The 22480-nt window shown below is 59.7% G+C and overlaps 3 protein-coding genes across 3 annotated transcripts; 1 reads left to right on the top strand and 2 right to left on the bottom strand.

Annotated features, from left to right (window-relative positions):
• Positions 1-1696: 1696 nt before the first annotated feature.
• Positions 1697-5858, top strand: BESB_074850 (uncharacterized protein; the record flags this gene model as incomplete). The annotated part of the gene is made up of 2 exons (XM_029365858.1): positions 1697-3553; positions 4428-5858. The coding sequence occupies 2 exons, from the start codon at positions 1697-1699 to the stop codon at positions 5856-5858; spliced, it is 3288 nt and encodes a 1095-aa protein (XP_029218342.1).
• Positions 5859-7084: 1226 nt separating this feature from the next.
• BESB_074840 (nuclear protein-like family protein) lies at positions 7085-8068 on the bottom strand (the record flags this gene model as incomplete). The annotated part of the gene is made up of 1 exon (XM_029365857.1): positions 7085-8068. One exon carries the CDS (start codon positions 8066-8068, stop codon positions 7085-7087), a length of 984 nt encoding a protein of 327 aa, XP_029218341.1.
• A 3240-nt stretch (positions 8069-11308) lies between these two features.
• Positions 11309-20361, bottom strand: BESB_074830 (uncharacterized protein; the record flags this gene model as incomplete). The annotated part of the gene is made up of 6 exons (XM_029365856.1): positions 11309-11857; positions 11929-13821; positions 13932-16539; positions 17147-17959; positions 18552-19613; positions 20246-20361. 6 exons carry the CDS (start codon positions 20359-20361, stop codon positions 11309-11311), a joined length of 7041 nt encoding a protein of 2346 aa, XP_029218340.1.
• Positions 20362-22480: the final 2119 nt, after the last annotated feature.

The following is a 22480-nucleotide window of genomic DNA, read 5'->3' as shown; positions in this document are numbered from 1 at the left end:
CGCAGCCGCAGGCAGCAGCCACCACCTTATTCCTCGACACTCGAAGCACTGCCTTCCGTTAGCATCTTAAGTGTATGATCTTGTGTTACCTGCTAATGTTTTTATTAGTCGACATTCAGGTGTTTTGCAGGAACCAGCGAACACTCGAAACTCATTGGTCCGTGCTCTGGACTTGCTGTGCATGCAGATCCCCCTTTCGCAGGCACCACGGAGGCACTCGTTTACATTTGATGGCGTTTTAGTGTATAAGTGTTCGCTAAGCGTTAAGCAAGATCGGTTGAGGAAGTTCGTATCAAAATGACGTCAAGGCAACACAGACATGTCGAAGATCGGTCGTGTGAATAACGTCTGCCGCGTGACGGAAAACTTGTGAGGGACCTTCAGGCGTGTGGATGCCAAGATATGGGGCGTGAGCGACGGCTGTGTTTCTCATCCGATCCATAAAGAACGAAACTGAGGCTTCCGCCTCAGTTCTCTCGGTCTCGCTAAGAAGGAAGGAAAGTGAATTAATGAGAAACTTTCACTTTCTGAATCAACTGGAGCGCCTCATGAATGCAGAAAAGATGAGAAACCAAAACCGTTACAGTATGTGTTACCTTGCGTTTCATTGAATCTATCCAATAGCTTTGTAAACCTGCATTTGCATCTCCACTTTCTTGAAGCCGCTAGTGTGGAATCAGCTCTAATGAACACGGCGCGCTGGCGTGTATACATCAGTGCGCTCTATTTCCGAGAGAGGTTCCATTACTTGTGAGGTGGTCTTATTAGTATGTCTCCGCAAATGGTGCAGACTCTGACTCTTGTCTGCGCTGTTAGAGAAGGGAGGCTCTGCGAGCATTGGCTACTCTCAGTTTTCCCTGACAAAATGGTAGTTTCTGCCGAGGCCACGAGCCCTCAGTGTGTGGGGCCGACGCCCCAAAGGTGTTGGCTTTCGAATTGACTAGCGTGTCAACTTACCAAACACAGCTTACAAACGCCTGTGGACGAAAACACATGCGAGACGCAGTAGGCGTGCGTTGATTGGGCGGGACAGGCATGAGGAAATCGGTCCGTCAATTGCCCTCTCAATACCTCTCAGGCAGCAGACGCGGAAAAACGTCTTGTGCGGATATTTCAATATACCTCTCGCGCCTTCATACGGAAGGTGATTTCTTGTGTGGAAAAACACAGAGCTTGGTCGTAGCCGATCGCTCCCGTCTGCGATGCGATTTGGATAGGCATCTGGTGTTCGAAGACCCCGGGCGATGGACCTTTACCCAGACCAGCAAACCCTCTTCAAAAACGAATTACCCCAACTTCTGTTCTCTTGAATGGGGATGCTACACAGGATCTCATTTGTCCTCTTGTGACTGGAGCTCGTAGAGGCGCACGTTACCATACAGGAGCAGCCTGAGCTTACTTTAGCCTAATAGCGAGCGGTGTCTCGCAGGGTTCGCAGCGATTCGAGTCTGCCTAGATTCCGTTTGTGCTTTCGATCCGAAACTCTTTCAGGTTCTTGGGCTACGCTCCTCTTCAAACTCGCGCTTCTAGGTCCTCCAGATATCTGGCGAAGCTCTTGCGTCCGCAGAAGACTCGAGAGGCGACCAGAAGCGAATGCCAAATACCCTGCTATACATGTTTTGTCGACCGTTGCGTACACCGTTCCTCCGACCCCGCTGGCTCTGTGAAACTTAAGGAATTTACAAACTCGAGGACAATGCCGCGTTCGGGGACGTCTTCCTCGCCGTTGGCGCGCAGCCGACGAGGCGGGAAGCGCGGGGGCAGGGCAAGGAGTCGAGCGAGACGCCCTCGTGGAGAATCCAAGCAAAGCTCCGGCCCAGAATCGAATGACTCCACAGACCCCCCAGCCTACGTACACCCGCACGCTTCGCCGTACCTTCTTCATAAGTCTTTGATTCCTCCTTCTCCGTCTTCCCCCCGCGTCTTTGCTCCGCGCATGCCGGTTCTTGCGCCAGTGTCGGGGGCAAATGCTGGTGTTTCCCACACGCTCGGGAGTTTTAGCAATACAGCCTCCAGCTACGGTTCACACCGGCTTTTGTCCCCTCCTCCTGACCGGGCAGCCGCTCTCTCGCCTTCCGCGCACAGTCTCTTTCCCGTAAATGCTTCATCCTACGTCGATCCCAGTGGAATTCAGGTCTCCGTGCTCATTCCTTTTCAGCCGTCTTCCGCGACTTCTCCCCTTGCGGGTGCGACTTTCGGCGATGCTCCCATAAGCGACGCAGAACGGCTCGGGCTCATCTCCGAAGGTTTTCAAACGCAACTGAGGCCGCGCGCGAAACGACCCAACCCGCGAGGCACAGCGTCTAAGCCTTCTCCACTTTCGTCTCCCATCTCTTCCCCAACTTATTCGTCTTCTACACAGTCTTCAAATGCAGCGCTCGGCTGGGGGCAAGTGGTCTATTCGCCTAGGTCCTCCGCACCGAAAACCCGAGTATCGCAGCGGGATCTGTCGTTGCCGTCGCCCCCGCCCGGCCTGCCCTCTTCGCCGAGGCAAGAGAGGAGGTCAACAGGTCGGCTCTTGGTTTCCCACACAGCCGCAAGAGCGGCAAATGCTGCCTCTGTTTCTGAGGAGAGGAGTGGCAAACGGGAGTCTCAAGGCAGGGGAGACGAGCCTAAGGAGCCCAGAAGGGCTGCGAGAGCAGCGCAGGCGGACAGCAACTTCCCGGGAGAATCGCTTCGGGGTGGAACGCCAACTACCTCGCCTGCTCAGGTGGGGAGCGGCTCGCTTCTTCCAGCGGAGGATGCGTTTACACGCGCCTCTCGAGAAGATCCCCGGTCTCCATGGGGGAGCAGCGAACGCAGACGAAGCAGTTACCGTGCAGGAACACCGCGACGAGCGCCGCGAAACAGGAGTCAGGGTCGTGGGGATGCTCCGTCCTTTCCTCTGGCTGCGCCAGGCTTCGAACCGACGGCCTTCACCCACGACGGCCGTCCGCCCCCGCAGCCACGTTCCGCTGGTCGACTCAGGCGAGCCCTCCCAACATGCCGTTTGTATGCATTGCAGCAGGACGCGCCGGTTACAGAAGACTCCGCGCAAGTGGAGGAAACTTTGCGAGGCGCGCGAGATCCAGTTGGCGTTCATTCAGACGCAAGGTCAGGAGCGGGGTCGCCCGACGAGTCGAGAACCGGTGAACCTCCGCTAGCCAGTGAGGGCAGCGCGTACGTCTCCAGAAGACGCGGGACGGGGCACAGTGGAAGCTCCAGCCGAGCCGAGGAGGGCTGTGACTCTTCTCGCGTCACTCTTTACGACAGAGTAGTGGGTGGTTTCAAGCGCGTTTCCCTCAGTTTCTTCCAAAGAAACCGCTGCGCGGACGAGGCGGATCCGCGATTCTCAGAAAGCGAGGGCGGGCGTGCGATCCCCGCAGAAGTGAAGAATCGGAAGTTCGTGGAGCGACAGCCGGCGAGACTCAGTGCGACAAGGAAGCGAGAGGCAGGCGAGGGGGGAGAGACAAGAGCGGGCGCCGTAGGAGGGGCGCGTAGCGCGAGGGCGGTTGAGACATACGAGCAGCCGCTGACGAAAGAAAACCCGCCGCAGGCACCGGCCGAAGGCTTAGTAAGGCCTAGAACACAGCGGAGCCTACTGGCGAATCCCCTCAGGCTTTTGGGGATCTTCCCTGTTTCACGAAGTGGTTCCTTCCGGACGGAGCTCGCTGGACTCCAGCGCGGGCTCCGTGCGATTCTCGTCCTCTTTCTTCTCCTTCTCATCCTGAGGACTCTCGTCGCTCTTCGCATGCCGGTATGGGAACAATCCGAGATTCTGGGCGCCGAGGTCTGAACCTCAAGGCATTTTTACCGCGACACAGGCAGCTCACTCAGCTGAAAATCTCGACAGCTGAGAAAAGAGCTAAGCGCGCTGCTGATGGCAATAGAGCCTCGTCGTCCGTTATAGGCGTACTGAAAAAACGTACCGAACTGTTAAGTGCATTCCGCATACCCCATAGCGAAAACAGACAGAGATCTCAAGACGTCAAGCCCCCCAAGGTCGATCCTACACACCGTAGCGACATAATCCACGACTTTTTGCTGCAGCACGGGCTGTTTTGATTCTTCCGAACTGGAGAGATCAAGTCATGTAGACGCAGGAAAGGGTATCGATAGATGCTGCATCTACGGTGAACTATCTCAGGGTCATCTACGTTGATTCTGCCATACAGGATGGCTGCCTTCGACTGGTGTGCGTTAAATCTGAGAAGTCCGCCATGGCTGTTGCCGAATGGGTTTCATTTGTCGCGAAAAGGTTGAAGCAGCTGTGTAGTGGAAGTGCAAGATAGTACTCAAACTCAGCTTCCGCAGAGACACCGGTGTGCCCAGTAGCGCGATCCGCACCGCTCGCCGGTAACAACTGAACTTTCTGCGCCACGTCGTCGCAACTGCGGAGCCTCACACCATTCCCTCTTTTGTCTCTGCGTGTTTGATTTCTGTTTCAGGACCACGGGATGCCTTCCCTTTCGTCGGCCGTCTCGTCTTCTCTCTTGCCTCCTCCCTCTTCAAGTCTCCGGTCGCTGGCGTCTGTGCCCTTCTCTCTCGTGTGCTTCCTATTCTCTGGCATTTTGCCCTCGCCTACGTTTCTTCCTCCTGAGCAGAATCTCGAGGCCCTTCATAACTCGGGAGCGGTGAACTGGGCGCTCGCCAGCAAGGGGGCTCGGATTCTCGTTGAAGAGACGACGGGGCTTGCGCCTCTGTGGGTCGCGAACCTCTCACGCTACCTCGGCGCTCTCGCTTCTTTCTTTATGCCAACGTACATCACAGAAAGGGCTGGAGGGAGAGAGAGCAGGAGAGGTCCGAATGGAGCTCTTTCGGACGCGCGATGGGTATCGCCGACAGGCGGCGAGGAGGAAGAAGGGGATTCCCTCTCGCGGTCTCACCTGGATCTCTCTGCGGTCAACTGGGCTCATTACTTCCCACTGTACGACTATGAAAAGGACGCTCGTGTGCTGCTGGAGCCAGCGAAAACAGCCGCAGAGAAGGATCGATTTTTCCACTTCGAGGAGGCGCAGGGGCAAGTCGCCATCCAGCTGGGCGAGCGCATTGCCGTCACCGCCATCGGCATCAGGACGAAACACCGTCATGAAACTCACGCAAACACGTCGTGGGCGGGATTGTGTGACCCCACAGTCCCCAAGCGGGTCACGCTCTTCGCCGCAGTGGCGAACCCCCGTCCGGCGCGCGCGAGTCGAGCGACTCTAGGAACACCGATGGCGAAGCGCAGCGGGGAAGAGGGCGCGGAGCTCGGGACAGACGACGGTGGGGAGGGAGAGGGGAGAGAAGGAGACGAAATGCACGCACGCGACGAAGGAGACTGCCGTGGAGACTCAACGGGCTCCATGGGGTGTAGCAGCAACCCCTGGGAGTGGGCTACTGTGGCGGCGTTCGATATTCCGTGCGTGGTAAGTCCCGAAGCCTCTGTTCACGTCTTTCCAGTGCGGAAACAGGTCTTTCAGCCTCGGCAGGGCGACTCGGAGTTGCATCGCGCCCTCCTAGGCTGGATGGGAGACACTCAGGAGGAACGGGGCGGAGAACGCGCGCGCCTCAGCTCAGCCCAGTCCGGTAGATCGAATGAACAGGCAAGCGACGATCTGTGTGGTATCCCTACGCACACGCGAGTGCAAACGAAATCAACGGCGCGCCGCCGCATATGTGTCGAGGAGGCGGAAGCGGAGAGGGAGTTTGGAGGAGGCACTAGAGGGGCGACAGCGGAGTCGCACCTCGCCACGCAATGCGTCGCATGTGGTGTCGGCAAAAATGACTGCGTCCTTACTGACAAAGTGAAATTTGTTGTTGAGGCTCAAGATGGAGCTCCTTGCACGAGGCTCTACAGTCTTGAAGTCTATGGGTGCGACGGATCCTTAGGAAAGTAACGACAACGTGGCGGACTGCACTCGATTGTTTCCTCCTCTTTTCGAATACCTATACAGACACCCAAAATTCGCGTGATCGACGTTCACTCTTTCTGCATAAAATGAGAAGTCAAGAAGGTACAAACTCTACAGGAAATAAGAATGCTCATGCGCGCATCGACGTCGAGGTTACATATTTTACACACTGACTTCCCGGCTACACGTGCGCACCAAAGTGCGCAGAAATGCAAGCATGGAGTGCTGCAATTATCATCGTGTCTTCATGGATATAACGTATGTTTTCCATAGAATTGCTGACCAGACGGCCGTGGACTCAGAAACCCAGTTTTCGACTCCTCCCATCCCTCCTGCCACCATAACTGCACGAATGTTCACTGGGCCCAATCTCTGCCGCGCTTCTGTATTTTTCGGCCGAGCTGTTAGCCGTCACCGTAGACTCGATCCAGCAACGCGTTTTGCTTCCCACCGATTTATCGTATCTGAAGGTGTATTTAACCAAAAAGACTTGAGTGACACGGCGGTTATGTTTTGCCAATTCGCGAAGTTGCTCGCAGGAGGTGCGATGACGGGAGAACGGACGTACATCGTCCATCAGACGATAAAGACGAAACATATGCGGGCTTCACAGCGAAATGCACAAGTCTACCGACCCGATTAACAAGTTAGACACATCGCTCGGAGTGAACCACGGATGCATGCAAGCGAGCGTGTATGCTTACCTGAAACTGGATGCCGAAGGCACCAAATACGGTTGTTTTTGCGGGAAGACGCGCTCAACAGAAAACGAACGCATGAGCGCGTATACTCTTTGAGTAGCAAAATCGCAGACTAGGGCAGCGGCCCCTCGTAACAGCGCGTGGATTCCCTGTGTACCTCAGAGTGCGAAAGCGACTACATTGCTTTTCCGCGGACCCTACCCCGCAGTTGGCATCAAAAAGCGTAGTCTTCAAAGCCGTGAACAAACCGATCTAGTTAGCTCGCGCCGTTGTATGCTTCTCTCAAAAAGCCACTTCTCCAAGCGCAGAGGGGCATGCTAGGGGCGTGCCGCAGCAAACACTCCCGCGGCTCGACGAGGGGGCCTAGGGGGCACTCGCGACCCCCAGTCTCTCTCGAAATACATATATGCTGCGTAATACGCCAGTAAAAAGTACGGTCGGGCGCTGCTTCGGCGCATGTCGACTCTGTGAAGAGAAAACCTCTTGCGTTTCCGGCGCCACGCTCGCAGGTCAAGTTTTATTTTTCTTCACGACGACGCCCCCGAGCTCCGTGCCCGGGATGCGTTTCCGCGCGCCCGCGCCGTGTGCGTGAACCTTGTCGTCTTTTTTGGAGCTGATTCGCGTGATGGTGGGTCCCAGCGTGAAGCCGGCCTCTACGGCTTTTCCCTGGAGTGAGGCGGAGGAAAATTTGTTGGGGACGACGTTTTTTCTGTCGAATATCGAGGTCATTTTCATGGCTGTCTTCTTGACGAGTCGGTCCATCTGCGTTTTCCGCTGTCGGAACCGGACGCTTTTCGCCGCGAGGGCATCCTCGGCCTCGCCGCCGACGGCGCATGCCGCCGCGGCTCTCGCGGGGCCCAGCGCGCGTTCGGCGGCCGCCTGATTCTCGTCTGCGAGTCGCCGAAATCGCAGTCTCTCCCTCAGAGCCAAGTTCGCCGCGTAGTCGTCGGCCGAGCGTGAGTCTGAGAAGTCGATCAAGTCCTCAATCACGGTCTCCATCTCCGCCTGATCGGTGCGCGTGTGTGCCTTTTTGACGTCGAGTCTGAACATGGGATCTAAGTTCATTTTTTCGCGTTCGTCGATCCCCGGGAGCTCGATCGTCTCGGCGTCTTCGCAGCTGAACGTCTCGACCTTTCGGCGGACGCCCTTGGTGCATCTGTACTCGGCGTTCTTCGGATCCGTGGTGATGGTGATCTCCTCCTTGCACCTGGGGCAGGCGAAGGCGAACTCGAGAATCTTTGTCGAGAAATACGTGCCCACGCACTTTTTCTCCGCGTTGAAGCGCACGCCTTTGTCGATGACGTGGCTGCAGGCTGTGCACCACACCTTGAAGGGCATTTCGAAGCGAATCACCAGGATCCCCACGTCGAGCTTCTTCGCTCGGTCCCCCAGGGGGTGAGAACCTCGGTACTGATTCAAGCTGCCGTGCTGCCTCGGGTCGTAGTCCGGCCCGTAGTAGTAGCCGTCCGCGCGGACGGCCTCCAGCGACGACATCCTGACTGCGGAAAAACGGAGACAACAGAACCGAAGAAGCGGAAGAAAGAGGCCGAACGAACAAGTCGACGAGGAGGAGGGCGAGGAGATGGTGGAAAGCGGTGAATACCTAGGGGAAGAGGAGAGACAAGCGAGCAGAACGGCGACCCAGCCAAAAGCGAAGAAAGAGGGAGAGTGACCGTGACCGCAGTCGTGCAAACGCCCTCGGAAAGAACGAAAAAAGGAGAAATAAACAAAAGGACAAGGCCAGCCGGCGACGACAGACAAATTCAGAGAGAGAGAGGCTGCGGTCCAGAGATGAAAGGAAGGGGAGAGGTGACTGAAAATCTCCGTGCCTCACCTCCCGAGCGAGCGGCTGCACGTGAAGGATACGCCACGCCATGAAAGGACTCTCACCTTTCGTCTCTCCCTTCAGAGGTGTGTCTCCTTCTTTTCTACGCCAAGCAGAAACCCGGGAAAATTCAGACAAAAGACTTGACGGAAAGGAGAATAAAAAACAATCGCTTTCTTGCGCAGTGAAAGCGGTCCGTGCGAGTTGGGTAAGGGGGTCGCAGCATGCATGCCTAGTGAAACAAGGCAGAGCGGTAGAGCGTCGATTTCTCATCATCGGCCTCCTTGCAGCTATCGCTGGAGCATAACTGCGAGTTTCCTGACAAAAACGGGCGAGAATTGAACAGTGAAGCTGTCCAATCCGTTGACGCACGTCACAGCAGGCGATCTCCCCTTATCGAGCGAATCGCTCGACTCGAAAATCGCAGAGAAAATTCACGCAGAAAAGCCGCAGGACTCGTGCGGAAGCGCCACGCACCCGAACTAGTTTCTTGGCGAGCGTGCTCAGCATATTTTTTACTTTCTTTTTCATTGCTATGCTCTTGCACTACTCGCACTACCACTCTCGCCGAGTTGTTACCTACAGTGAACCCTAAAACCCAAACTGCGTCCTGGGTCCCAGAAAGGCTCACTGTTGATAGACATATATTCGTACCTATGGACCTTCATAGTCATATATGGTAACGAAACTCTCGTCAGGAATTGAGCACGTTGGGTACCATGTATGACTACGTAGATCCACATATATCCATAAATATAGATAGATATTTATGGATATATATATATATATATATATGGATCTACATAATCACACACGGTGCTGAACCTGCTCGATCCCCGACGAGAGTCCCCCATAAGGGTCCTATTCTCTGTGGTATTCTGATACCAGCCCTTCTTTTCGGACGAACAGAAGGCCCCGGCCGCTCGCGGGTCTCAAAGGGAGCGGCTCTACCCAAGGGCTACGAATTCTTACATGCAAGCAGACGACACGGTGACGATGATGTGATGAGTTACGCAGCAGGAAGTGGAATAAGGAGAGATCGAGTAGTCAACTCCATACATCACTTGCACCAGGTCCGATTCTAGCACCTGTTCCTGCCTACGTTTCTTCACCTCTGCCAAAAAAAAGAAGTTTCTCCGCCCTGCACGTGCGAAGAGAGGCGCCAGAATTGACTATGCCTACCCAGTCCTCCAGCCTACGAACTTGCGCAGCCAGCCTGAAGCATCCCGGCCGAGCCTCGGCGCGATCGACTGGATACGCGGTGCTGCATCTCATGATTTGTGGCAAGCGACCGCGTGCATCCTTTTCCTTCCCTTCTTTTTTCTCGGTTTCGTGGCTGTTTTTGCCTTCGGGAACAGCCCTCGCCCGCGCCGCGGGGACCTTTCAGCCTCCACCTTCCGCGTCTTCGCTTTTTCTATCTAGCATGACTGCGACTGAGCCGAAGCACCTCGCCGCGCTCAGGGCTGGTCTTGCGTGTTGTGTAAAGACTTTTTTCGTGCAAAGGGAAGCAGAATGCAGACGTGAGCGGCTGCACGACGGGGCTGTCATCAGCAGAGACACGCGCGAGGCCACCCCACAAAATCTTTTTGTGCAGACGGAGCCATCCTCACCCAGGCGAGCGAGTCTCTATGAAACAGAAGACACACCCTACGGAAAAAGAGTTCATCGACACGCCAGAGATCCAAACTCAAGCACCGTTCCACGTAGATGCGACTTGCATCACATCCACACGCATGCGTATACTCTATGTGTATAAACAACAGAGACGCAAAGGCTAACCAAATCTCTAGGTGAGCGAAGCTGAAAGGTATAAATACATCCACGACCCTGAACAGATGCAAATGGGAAGAACAAACGCGCTCCTCTGCTCGCCCTCTCTTCCCCCTCCTCCCCCCCCTCTTTTGCCTTGACAAGCTCTGAACTATGACAAATAAACAAACGGCTTCACGCTGACTCGTGACACTTCACGCGAGAAAAAATAACTAAAACGCCCCCCCCCCCCTCCCGCACCCCCCGTCCTCCGGGTCGCAGCGAGTCAGACCCGACACCCCAGCGACGAGATTCAAAAACGAAGAAAAGCCACGATGAACCTGCCCGCACAGAGAGGCGAAGCCGTGAGAATCTCTCGCGTCGTCCTCTCCACGACGCTCCACTCATTGAGGACAAAGAATCTCTTCACGTTGGGTGCGGCAAACTGAGTTCTGCACCCGGCCTCGCGGAACCCGCGACACTTACTTAGACGCCACGCCACAGTGCACGATACGATATCGACATCATCACACACAAACGACGACTTCTAACTGTCACACACCACGTCAACAACGATTCCCTTCTGCTAAGATAGCCCCGCAAACATCTCTCTGTCAGCGCATGCCCGCTCACGTGTATAAGGAAGGCCGTGTGTGCGAGGTGCACGTGCGCATGCTGACCCCAGACACAAAGAGGCCTTTTCCGACAAGCGAGCTAGCTTGTCCGCTCGTCTGTTCCCTTCTTCCAAGGCGCAGAACAAACAAGGGATTGCTCTGGCGAGTTCACCGAAGATATCTCGTGGGCTGTATCTCCATGTTGTCCGCGGATGCCACGAAACACACATGAAGCGCAGACCATCGAGGGAACCATGTCTCTTCAATTCAAAGATGCTTCACCACGTCTTTCTGCCTGTCTTTCGCTTCTTCCCGTGTCCCTCCGTCCGTATCCACTTCAAGGGCTTCCAACACGAATCAAAAAACGCCGGCTCGCGCATCCTTGCCTCTTGCCTCGTGTTTTGCGCAGCGGCGCCGGCGAGCATCCTCTGAGAGAAGAGCCTGCGGACCTAAACCGCAAAGACGCAGATAAAAATCGTCTTGCTCGTCTCCTCAACCGAGACGGTGAAGCGCTCAGCGAAGGCCTTCTCGCACTGAGGCGCTCTGCTACTGCTCCCCTCTCGCTCCGCAGTCCTCTCTCCCCACGAAGTCGCCCGCACAAAGCAACAACGCCGGCGAAGGTGGGCAGGACGCGGAGACCTCCGCCACGGAAGACGAAGGCGGCGTTCCTCCGCCGTTGTGTCTTGCCCGACTAGAACCTGACGCCGCCGCGAGGACGGCGGCGCGTTGCTTCGACAGCGTCGAGAGAACGGCGAGCGGAGAGGGCCCGTGTGCCGGCGGGGGCAGGAGCCCCGCCATGAGCGCCTGTTTGGGGACTGAGGAGGAGGCGAGGAAGCGATGGCCTCCGCCGCTCTCCTCTTCAGTCACTGGCGAATACGAAGAAAAGGACGCGCGAGTCGACGAGGAGGCCGAAGAGGGCGCCGTGGGAGACGGGCAGCCAGGTGTGGAGGCGTAGGGCGGAGGCGGCGGCGGCGAGGGAGGAGGAGGCAGAGGAGGGGGCGGCGGCGGCGGCTGCGATATCGCGCTCGGCGCCGAGAACGCAGGCGCGAGGGAGGAAGAAGTGGCGGGAAAGGAAGCAGCAGGCGCAAAGGCAGGCTTCGAAAATGCCGGAGGAGGGGGGGTTTTCATGTCAAAAGATCCCTCTCGCGGCGGCGGGGGGGGGGGACCGGGGGAGGGGGCGGAGGAGGCACAGGAGGCGGAGGCTGGAAGCCGAGCGCGAGCTGTTCGTTTCTTCCATCGTCTCCCTCCTTCTCGCGCCGAGCTGACCCGTCTCCGCTGCAAAGCTTCTCCGCGCCCGCGTCAACGCTGTTCTGGCGAACAGACCCCGAGACCTTCGAGACACTCGACGACGTCGACCGCGCACAGGCGGCTTTCTCCCCCCCCTTCCTGCTCCTCTTCTCCCTGCGCTGCTGCGGCGGCCCCACCTGTCTCTGCGCCTCCAAGCCCTGCCCCGGCCTTGCCGCGGGGCTCGCGCCGGTCTGCGGCCGGCAGCCCACCTTCTCGCCTGCTTCGCTGCCGACCGCCCCAGGAGGCGGCGGCGCGCCGGGAGACGGCGAACTCGACGAAACGAACGAGGCACACGAGAAAGGAGGCGAGAGACACGAGGAGGAGAACGGAAATGAAGACGGCGCCGGGGGCGGCGGAGGCAGAGGCGGAGGCGGAGGCGGCCGCGAAGGCGGGGGAGGGCAGTGCTTGAACTTCCGTTCTGCAGGCGACAAACGGACCCGCGCCTTGTCACCTTTCTCCTTCGGAGTTCGCACGTCGCGCTCCTCGCCCGCCGCAGCTGGCAGCGGGCCGCCGGGGCCTCTCTTTGCCTCGACTCCGCCCAGGGACGCCGGCCCCCCATGCGTGTCGGCAGCGCCTTTCCGTCCTTCGTCCCTCCCGCCGCTGTGTCGAGGGTCTCCGCTCCAAGAGCCGGCAGCGGTGGGGAGCGACCGCGAGCCCGCCGCCCCAGAGGCCGCCGACGTGGAGCACGGAGAGCGATCTGCCGGCGCGCAGGCAGCTCGCTGAAGCGTTTTTCCGTCCAAGGCGGTCTGCTGGGGCTCGCTGGGCTCCTCCGGGAACGGCCCGAGCCCACCGTGGTGCTGAACGCCGGGGCGCGCGTCTAAGGGCGGCGCGCGCGCGGACGCGTCGCGAGGGCTGGCTCGGAGCTCCACTGCGCGGGGCGGGCGGCAGGCGCGCTGGGTTGCTCCGTTGTCTACCGCCCGCGCTTCCTCTGTGCGGCCGCTGACGCCTCCCTCAGAGGGCTGCTCGCCCACATCGCCGTCCTCCTCCACGCTCCTTCCGTCGCGCTCTCTCTGCAGTTCCTGCAGGAGCAGCGCGAGCGCCAGCGTGGAGTCGTCGAGGTTCAGGCCGGAGAGGTCGTGGTTAGCGAAACCGGCGGCAAGGACGCCCGTTGCCTGACCCGCCGCCCTTCCCTCGCAGGCGCCTTCTCCCTTGCCGCCGCTCCCTCCTCTTGCCTCTTGGCCGCCGTAGAACGGGGCAGAGGCGCCGCAGGAGCGCAGCTCCTCGCTGCGCTCGGCCCCGCTGCTCTCTGCGGAACTGAACGAGGGAGAGGGTCGCTGAGAAGGCAGCAGAACGGGTCCTTTCTCCTCGTGCAGCTGGCCTTCGCATGCGCGCTTCTCGCCACTGCCTCCGTGAGGCGAGAAGGCACGTGGCGGCGGAGGCAAGGCAGCGACCGACTGCACCGGCACAGACGCGGAAGACGCGAACGGCGGAGAGGGGGCGCTCCCGATGCCCGTGGCGGCGGCAACCGCCGCGCGGAGCTCCTCAATGAGCGCGAAGACCCCGCTGGGGGGCTGCGGCCCAGGGGCCGCGAAGCCCGGGGGGCAGGGCGCGGCGAAGGAGGACGCGATCGACGAGCCGTTGAGCGAAGACGCGGAGGGCAAAAACTCCCGCGGCTGCGAAACAGACGGCGACGGCAGGCCGCTCGCTTGCCTCTGCTCAGTGAGAAAGCGCTGCTGCTGCAGGTACAACTGCAGAACCAAAAGCTGATTGTAGACGTGTTCCTCCTGCTGCAGTTCCAAGCTCGTGGCACCGCCGTCCGCCTCGCCGTCCCCCTGCGCGAGTTTTCGCCTCGCAGTTTCGTCCAAATGCGCTCGCGGTTCCTCGACTCGCCCTCGGCGGAACCCGCCGTTCTCCCGGGCCTCCCGCTCGCCCTCCTGCAGACTTCCCTCGAAAAGGAAACTCCGCGGCTGCAAGCTCCCGTCGCCTCTCGGCAGCCCCCCTGCGCCGCCGCCCTGCCGGGCGTCTTGCCCCCCCGCGTCCCAGCAGCGAACGCGGCGGAGGAAGGAAAGGAAGGAAACGAGAGGGCGGTCGGCGCCGGCTGCGGCGCTTCGGGCGCGAAGGACGAGAAAGCCGCGGCTCCGTCGGCCGGCGACACCTTCTGACACAGAACCTCTTCGAGCGACGACGAAGGCGGGCAGGTGGAGTCCGCCGAGAGCAGAAGCTCCGTGAGCAGCCGGAACTGATCTTCGCGCTGCTTTCGTTCGTGGAGCTCTTGGAGCGCCTCCTTCACGCGGTACTGCAAGAGGGCCTGGCGCACGTCTCGAAAGTGAAGAATGTTATCCGCGAGCTCGTCGTCGCCCTCGCCGCCTCCTTTCCAGTCTCCCGGCTCCTCTGCGGAGCCCCCGAGCGCGCCGGCGCGCCGGCGCCCTCCGCTGACCTCTCTGTTCCCCTCTCGACTTGCCATCCCCTCGCCGGCGTCCTCTCGCGTCCCGTGACGCAGCAGCCAGGACGCCACGCCTGAAGACGACGCAGCCGCAGGCGGCCTAAACAGGTCTCCTCCGTCGCTCCTCTCTCTCGGCGGACTGTCAACCGCAGCTGAAGGCAGCGAGGCCTGAGGGAAGCGGAGAGACGGCAGCGGAGAGGGGGGCGAAGGCTCCTGCGCCGCACAGTCGGGGCGCGCCCTCTGCCGTGGGGGAGGAGGCACGCCCCCTCGCAGCGATGCCGTGAATGACGGGCAAGACGATGAATGCGAAGCAGAGACGGACGAACAGGACTGGGGAGACGAGGCAGAGAATGGCACGTCCTGAGGTGCGTAGGACGAGACCGGGGCCCGCGAAGAATGAGACGGCGCCGGGCGAGGCAGCGCAGAGGGAGCGAGCGCTGGCGCCGCCAGCAACGAGGACTCCGAGCACGTTGAGAGAGAAGGTAACAGCGAAGCCGCGGAGCACGGATTACCGGTCTCGGCGGCATCGAGATTCTCCCCTCGCTCGTCTCCCGCGACCTGCAGCGGACGACAGAGGCCGGGCGGGGTGCGAAGACGCTCGGGGAAACCGGGAGGAGCTGGGCCCCCGAAGTTCGCAGAACTGGCAGGAGTGGCAGAGAACGAGAACGAACTGAAAGCCGAGGCGGCATCAGCCACGGACTTCTCTGGCGAAGAAAGGGAGAAGAATCCGCGCCCGCCTCCACCGTCTTCCCTCACGCCAGCGCCCGGTGACCCGGCTGGAGATGCCTCGAGGCCTGCGCTGAGGCCGGAAGGAGCGACTGACGACGACTCGGCCCCTGGGGCGGAAAAGCACGCAGACGACGAGGCATGCGACAAACAAAAAGGTCTGGCAAACGAATAAGAGCAAGGGGGGCCTCCCAAAGGATGCGAAGCTACACACGCGTCCTCTCGAAACGCACTTCCGTCCTTCCTCAAATCTCCCCATGTGTGGCGGCGCTGGCCCTGTCCGCCGCGTTCGCCAGCCCCTGCGGCGCCGACTCTCTGCGGCCACTCTCTCCCGCCTTGGTTTGCCGGTTCGTTCTCGAGTCCCGTCGCGTCTTCACGTTCCTCTCCCTTCTCTCCCTCCTCTCCCGCGACCTCCATACCCGCCCCTCTCTCGCGAGAATGCTCCATGGGCGAGGATAATTGCACCTCGCAGCTACCTCCGCCGGACGAGCCCGACGAAGAACTCCGTTGCAAGCCGCTCGCTCGCTCGCCGCCGTTTGTTTCGAGGGAGGACGAAGACAGGGACGGGCGAGCCGCGGACGACCTAAAGGCGACTAGACTCGCCTTTGCACACGAGGCCTTTACGCTGCTGTGTAAAGGACTCTCCTCCTCGCCTTTGGGAGCCTTTCCGCCTCGCCCCACCTCCGGCCGCGCCGGCAGTCGCGGCCTGCATCGGCGTTCCGAGCCCGAGGAGCCCACGCCCATCTGGGGCCCCACCGTCCCTCGCGCGGTCGCCGAGAGAGAGGGCGAGCCCGTGGAGGAAGGCGGCGACGACGACGCCAAGCACGAGTCGAGGTCCCCCGACGACCCAGAGACAGAGCAGTCTCCTCCGCCTTCGCCAGGGTCTCTGTCTCCATCCGAGCCCGTCCCGGAGCCCTGAAGATGCACACGTTCTCGCGCCCTTCCAGGACCAGCGGCTCCATCGTCTGGTCCACGTGAAGCACGCGCAAGGGGGGCGTCAAGTCCTCCCTCCTCAGGCCGCAGTCCATCGCTTCCCCCGGGTCCCGGAGGCCGCGAGCCCGCGGGGGAGGCCCGCGAGCCCGGCGACCCTGGAGGGTCCCCGGCGGCTACCGGGGGGACCGCGCCTGAAGGGCTCGCGCCTGCAGCGAGCAGGCCTGCCGGCGACCCCCCTCCTCCGGGCCCGGGGGGCCGGAGAAGGAGGCCCCGCTCCACGGGATGTGGGCCCTGGGGCCCGGTCCCCAGCGGCCCCACGCCCCGTGCGCACCCCACAGCCGCCTCGGCGTCGACGGGGACGATGCAGGTGCGGCACGAAGGGCACTTGGGCAGCTCACCCTTCGCAGGACTGCTGATGGCCGCCGCAGCGAGACAGGTGAAACAGAACCTGCAAGAAGACCCACCGAGGAAAAGACGCAAACAGAGGCAAGTGACACTGCGGCCGGCAAGGATAAAAGCGCGACGCAACGAATGAGAAGAGATGGTTCACCTCAAGACGACATTAAACGGGTTGATCCTGCCAGTAGTCATACGCTTGCCTCAGAGATTAAGCCATGCAGGTCTAGAGATTGAGCCATGCAGGTCTAAGTATAAGCTTGTGTAGTGCGAAACTGCGAATGCAGCCTGCACAAAAAGATCTAAAAGGCAAATAGCGACCCCCAGCAAACACGTGCGCACACCGGATCTCTCGCGCGCATTCGACTTTCTTTCATTGCCTGTTCCACGGTTTCTCTTTTCTCTATTTCGACAGTTGCGCGCCGCCCGTCGCGGCACCTCTTTTTTGAATACCAAAATCGATCGCGCGCATGCAGGCGTTTTGTAGGTTACGGGCAGGGAGAGAAGGAACGTGTGCTTCAGAGGGCGACAGGCTGAGCTGCAACGCGAGACGCGGCCTGCTTTCCCTTCGCCAAGCCCAGGCGGTGCTGCGTGGACTCTACGAGGCGCGCGAGGGCTGGTTCGTGCCGACTGCACGTCTGGTCGCCAACGCGTCTCACCTGTGGCAGCAGGCCCTCAGAATGACGGGGTCGACGATGACGTCGAGGCAGATGGGGCATATGTGGCGATCCTCATTCTGCGCGCGGCCCGCGAGGCCGAGAAGGACGTGGTCTACCAGTGTGTCAAGTGTGGAGAGCAGCGAAGGCAGCGCCATGGAGGAGTACCAACACTCGCGCCGCAGAACGGAGGACGCAGACGAGAAGCAGGCTTCCATGATCGTCAGGTTCGCCGACTCCTCGTCCTCTCCGCCGGCCGCGCGCGCCTCGCTCCCCGGCGCAAACGAGCTCCTCTTCGCCGAGAGAGACGGATGCGACGAGGCCTGGGTCTCCTTCGGCGGCCGCCCCTCCAAGCTCGACGCCCGTCCCCCCGAGGCGTTGTAAGACATGTTGCCACTCTCCTCGTCGTCCGTCTCCGCCGCCTCGGCCTCCTCGCCGCTCGCCACGCACACCGACGGACGGTCCTCTCTGGGCTCTAGGGGACCCAACGCCGAGTCCGTGCCGTCTGGGGCGGGAGCCTCCGCATCCGGGGCCTTCTTCTGCCTTCTGCGCACCTGCTTCTTCTCGCGGTCGCCATCACGCTCCTTCAAGCGCTCTGTCGCAGACTCTGCGCTCGCGGAGGACGCTTGGAAGGCCACGTTCTGCTGTGCAAGGCGATGCAAGCAGCAGCCGATGCAGGGATGCGCGTCCGCGCGCGGCGGAGACTGCGGAGACGTGCAGGCTCGATGCAATTCAGTCGACGTCGGCGAGAGCGACGAAGGGGCGGGCCGCCCCCGCTTCATTCGAGGCGGCGGGCACCGACAGAGGAGTTTGGTTCTAGAAAGGAAAAGAGGCGGGCAGGAAAGGACAAAATCAGGCCGTCGAAAGCAAAAACAAACCGAAGGCAATGAGTGAGACAGCAAGAGAGCAACCGTGACCACAAAACAATCACGTAATCCTCAAAAGGCAGAAGGCGAAGCCGGCACTACAGACATATATGTGTATATATATGTACATATATATATATATATATATACAGATATATATGTATATATATGTGCAATGGCGAGACGCAAAAACAACGAGGAGGCAGAGGAGTGCGTCAGAGGAGAGAGCGCGAGACGCACAGCGAAGCGGTAAGCCCCGACTGAGTCACCCCGCCTGACGAAGCGCAGACTAGGAGAGACTCGCGCGCGCACAGAAACCAGCGATACCGTGTCAAAGGGCAACGGAGCGGGAGCGAATTATCATGTCGCACCCAAGACCCGGCAGTGAACCGGCAACGGTCTACGATGAAGAAGGAAAAAAAGCAGAGTAGGATCCGGTAAAGCAAGGAAATAGAGGGGGTGAACAGCGGATAGGCGGCGGAAGTGTTTGGCGTCCAGGAAGCACAGCGAGAGAGGATCAGACCAAGGCGTTTGCGGCCTACTTTTTCTTGATGATTTTCACAACGGCGACAGAGTTCCAGATGACAAATCTGCGCAGCTGTCTGGCCTGCGTGCTGCCCTCCTGGAGGGCAATGCAGAGACGAAAAACCTTTTCATCGTTGCTCTCCTCTTCCGTGTCGTCGCCGTCGCTCGACTTCCGCCCGCAGTCATGTTCGCCATCTTCTCCAGCTTCCGCTGCTCGCTCCACACGGCTCTCGCCGTCTTCTTCTCTCCCCACCTGCGGCCGTGCCTCACCTTCTTCATTCTCAGGAGACTCTCGAGAGTGCTGGGCGCGGAGAAGGGGTCGACCAGCGGGCCTCCGGGGAGTCCCCGCCTCTCGGTCCGTCTCTGTGCGCCCTCTCGGTTCACTCTTCGCCGACCGCGAGCCGCCACCCTGTTCCTCTCGCTTTCTTCTCCCCTGCAGCTTCCAGCGCAGCTCTTCCTCTCTCTGCTCGTGTTTCTTTCGCTTGGTTTTCTCCTTCTCCCTCTGCTCACCAGCTCGCTCGCCCTCCTCGTCATCCGACTCTGCAGCCGCGGCCGCGTCGCCGCCCGACTGATGGGCGTCGCCCCGCACCCGCCGCACCCTCTCTGGGGCCCCAGCCGGTTGTTCCCCCTCTGGGATGTCGCCTGCGTTTCTCGATTCCTTCGGCGCTGTTTGCGCACATCCCCACTCTTGTGCGCCAGCCGCGAACGCCGGTGAGTGCGCGCGGAAGATCTCTATCGCCGCTTCGATCGTCTCCACTTGCTCCAGTTTTCTCGCCAGCTCGGGGGAGAGCAGGCGACGGAGGAAAGGCTCTTCGCCGTCATCGCCACTCGCGCTGCCTCCATCGGCCGAAGTCTCCTCTCCCGCAAGTCCGCGGAGGGCGTCCCGAGGCAGCGAAGCGGCTTCCCCGAGGGGCCGATGCGGAAGCGAGGCGCGCAGATCTGACAAAAGTGAGCAGACTACGTCCTTCGACTTCCGGACCTCCTGCAGCTGGCTGGTGTACGTACGCCGCACCTCCCCCAGTTCGCGCTCCAGGCCCACGTGGAAGTTCTGCAAAGCCTCGACGCACAGACGGTAGTCCCTGCATACACAAAAGAAACGCGTGACAAGAACGAAAATGCGAGACGCATGCGGCCGCCGCTGGGCTCAAGCCCCCCGCAAACGCAACGCGGAAAACACCAGAAAGTCCCTGCTTCACGCGGCCTCACAGCGCCCGCGGGATGCGTGGAGAGTAAGACAGCCGAAGAAGTCTGTCAAGCAACCAGGGGAGACAGAGAGGACGACGAAGAAGAGAGGAAGCAAAAAACAAGCAGAAGATGGAGCCCAGAGTGACCGCATATGCAGCACTCGCCGATCTAGTGACAAACAACCAAGCAGGCGAGAGTCTGGAGTACAAAGGAGGGCGAGAGGGAGGAAGAAAGGACCGCGGGCGCAGCCAGCGGGAGGCGAGACTGCGCCCACCAGCGAACGGCGCGGGAAGTCGACCAACGCATACGGGATCTCGTGTCGGGAAATCGAAAAAGAGGCTCAAGAGGCACGGGCAATTTGTTTCTGGATTGGGAGAGCAGAGATAGGACAGGGAGGGAGGGGTAGTGGATAGAACAGAAGAATACCAGATGAAACGGAGAAGCGAGCGGCTACGGGGCAGAGAGCCCTCGTAGTAGTCAATTCACACGACAGGAGGAAGGACGGCACTGCATCGAGGACGCTCACTGTTTCTCGAGATGGGAAGAAGCGCGTTTGATGTTTTTTTTTAAGCCTTTGTAGTCGATATATCTGACGCGGCAGTTTTTCCCTGCCTCTCGCTGTATACTCTTGCCGAATTTCATCTTCTGGCGCTCTGCGAACTGCGTGCTCAACCCATCACTGAAACATAACAAGGCAGGACCGGGGAAAAGCCAGACAGGCGCGCCTGAACTGGCTAACAGAGAGGCAGAAAAGAGAGAGAAGGCGAGGAAAGCAGCGACCGCGAGACAGGGTCGCCGGCTGGCGACGCTGGGAGGGCTGCAGAGGGCCAAGCGAGATGCGGAAGGAGAGAAAGTAGACGGTATATAGGCAAGAGACGGCGGCAAAAAAAGGCAGAGCCTGCAGAAAAGGAAAAAGGAACAGAAAGCCACCGCCGCAGAACGGGACTTTGCCCGCCTGAGTGGAAGTCTCCGGATGTCACGAGCACCCAAGTCGAGACACGCAGAGGCACGGCGCCGACGCCGCGATGTGTTTGGAGAGAAAAAAAGAAACTGGCGCGCTACCAAACGTGAGGAAAGCGGTGGAAAGTCAAAAATCGCGGGCATGCAGAGAAGGCGACTTGGCCGCGGACTCCGCCACTCGCCTTCTCGCCGTCATGGCCTGGGTACCTTCTCCACGTCGCGGCTTCTTCGCGCGGCGGACGACTGAGTCTAAACGCCAGGGAACCATGCTGGCAACCGGAGGCCAGCCCTCTTCTCGCTCGGCGCAGATAGTTTTCAAAGCCAACGCAGAGAAACGCATCGGTTGCCACGTGCTCGAGAGGCTGGAAGAAAAGTGGGCGCGGCAGAAGAAGGGCTTCCAGAGAGACGTCGAGGAGAAATCCGCCGACATAGAACGGAGAGTCACGCTGCGCCGCGCTCCAGTAACCTGCTGACATCGCGCAGCTTTGAGTCTCCCCTCCCCCTTTCATCACTTTTTATCATAGGGAGAAAAGAAGAGCTAATAGCGCAACCTTTGCTGCAGCGTGTCTGTCTGCCGTGGGCGAAACAAAGAAACCGAGGAACCTCGACGTCGTTGTTTCTCTTCTTTGCCAGTCTGCAGTTGCTTCCATCACTGGCTCGCGGACCGGGGCATTGCTAAACGCCAAGGAGAAACGTTTTCCGGGGCTGGTCATGCTCTCGACTCGCGCCGTCTCCTGAGAGTTCGCGAGGCAACGAGCACTTCGCAAGGGTATCCATTGAGTGAAAGGTGGAGTCCAGGCTTGTCTCACCCGTCCCTCGTCAAGAGGACATCCTCCCTGTTCAGAGTGATCCCACGTCACTGGCCTGAAAACGCGCCACGGCTGGCGCGACAAAGTCACCACAGCTCCGCTCTCCACGCAGTGAAGCACGAGTGGCTCGCGCATACTCTGCCTGTTCGACGTGTATATACACCCCGAGAACAAGAACGGCTTTTCGTTTCCTTGCCTTTACCGTCTGGTATTTCGCTAAGTCGTCCCAGGTTTCGGCAGCAAAGGCGTGCATCCTCAGCCGTTCCCTTTCCACGCTCATCCCTCGAGCCACGAGCAGCGGAATGAACCGCTGACATGGTGTATGTTTTTGTTGGCGGTCGTCTCTTTCTACGCAGGACCAGAGGAATGGGAACGAACGGTCAGGAACGGCCGGCCGCTGCAAGACGGAGAAGCTCAGCGCAGTTGGCTCCTCTCTTCTCTCAGTTGTTCCCACGAGCTCGGCATTCTTGTTTTTCCGTAACTCTTGGTTGCTTTGAGTCCCCTTTGTCGTTCTCGGCAACCGGCTGTTCTGCGCCTCATTTTCTTGCCTACCTCCTGTCGTCTCGTGCCTGGTGGTTAAGTGATTTTTGCTGTTCGTTGTCTGCTCGCCGTCCTTCCTGGGAGTCCTGGGAGTTGACCGCCCACGCCGCTCTAGCCCTCCTCTCTGCAGCAACACGTTGTCGTCTTCTTCCGCCGCGCACTGCAGGAAGGCAGAGTCTCAGACCATCCCGTCCTGTGTATCCGCAGATGCTGCGCGATCATGTTAGGCGTGTAGGAACCTTTCTTTCTCCGCGGCCTCATGGCAAGCGCGGCCTTTCCCTTCAGCCTCAGTTCTAGTCGCTCCATTTGCAGCTACGTCTGTCTGTTTTCCTACGCTGCCAAACTACACGAAGGCACGTGTTAGCGAGGGCCGTCTCATGCTTCCCAATTGGGGAAAAGAGGAAGAGAGGGAGCCAACGAGGCGCGGAAGGCAACTCAGCAAGGTCGAAAGA

The sequence above is a fragment of the Besnoitia besnoiti genome, assembly GCF_002563875.1.
Source record: "Besnoitia besnoiti strain Bb-Ger1 chromosome Unknown contig00007, whole genome shotgun sequence".
NCBI lineage: Eukaryota > Apicomplexa > Conoidasida > Eucoccidiorida > Sarcocystidae > Besnoitia > Besnoitia besnoiti.
This window is presented reverse-complemented; position numbering and strand designations above follow the sequence as displayed.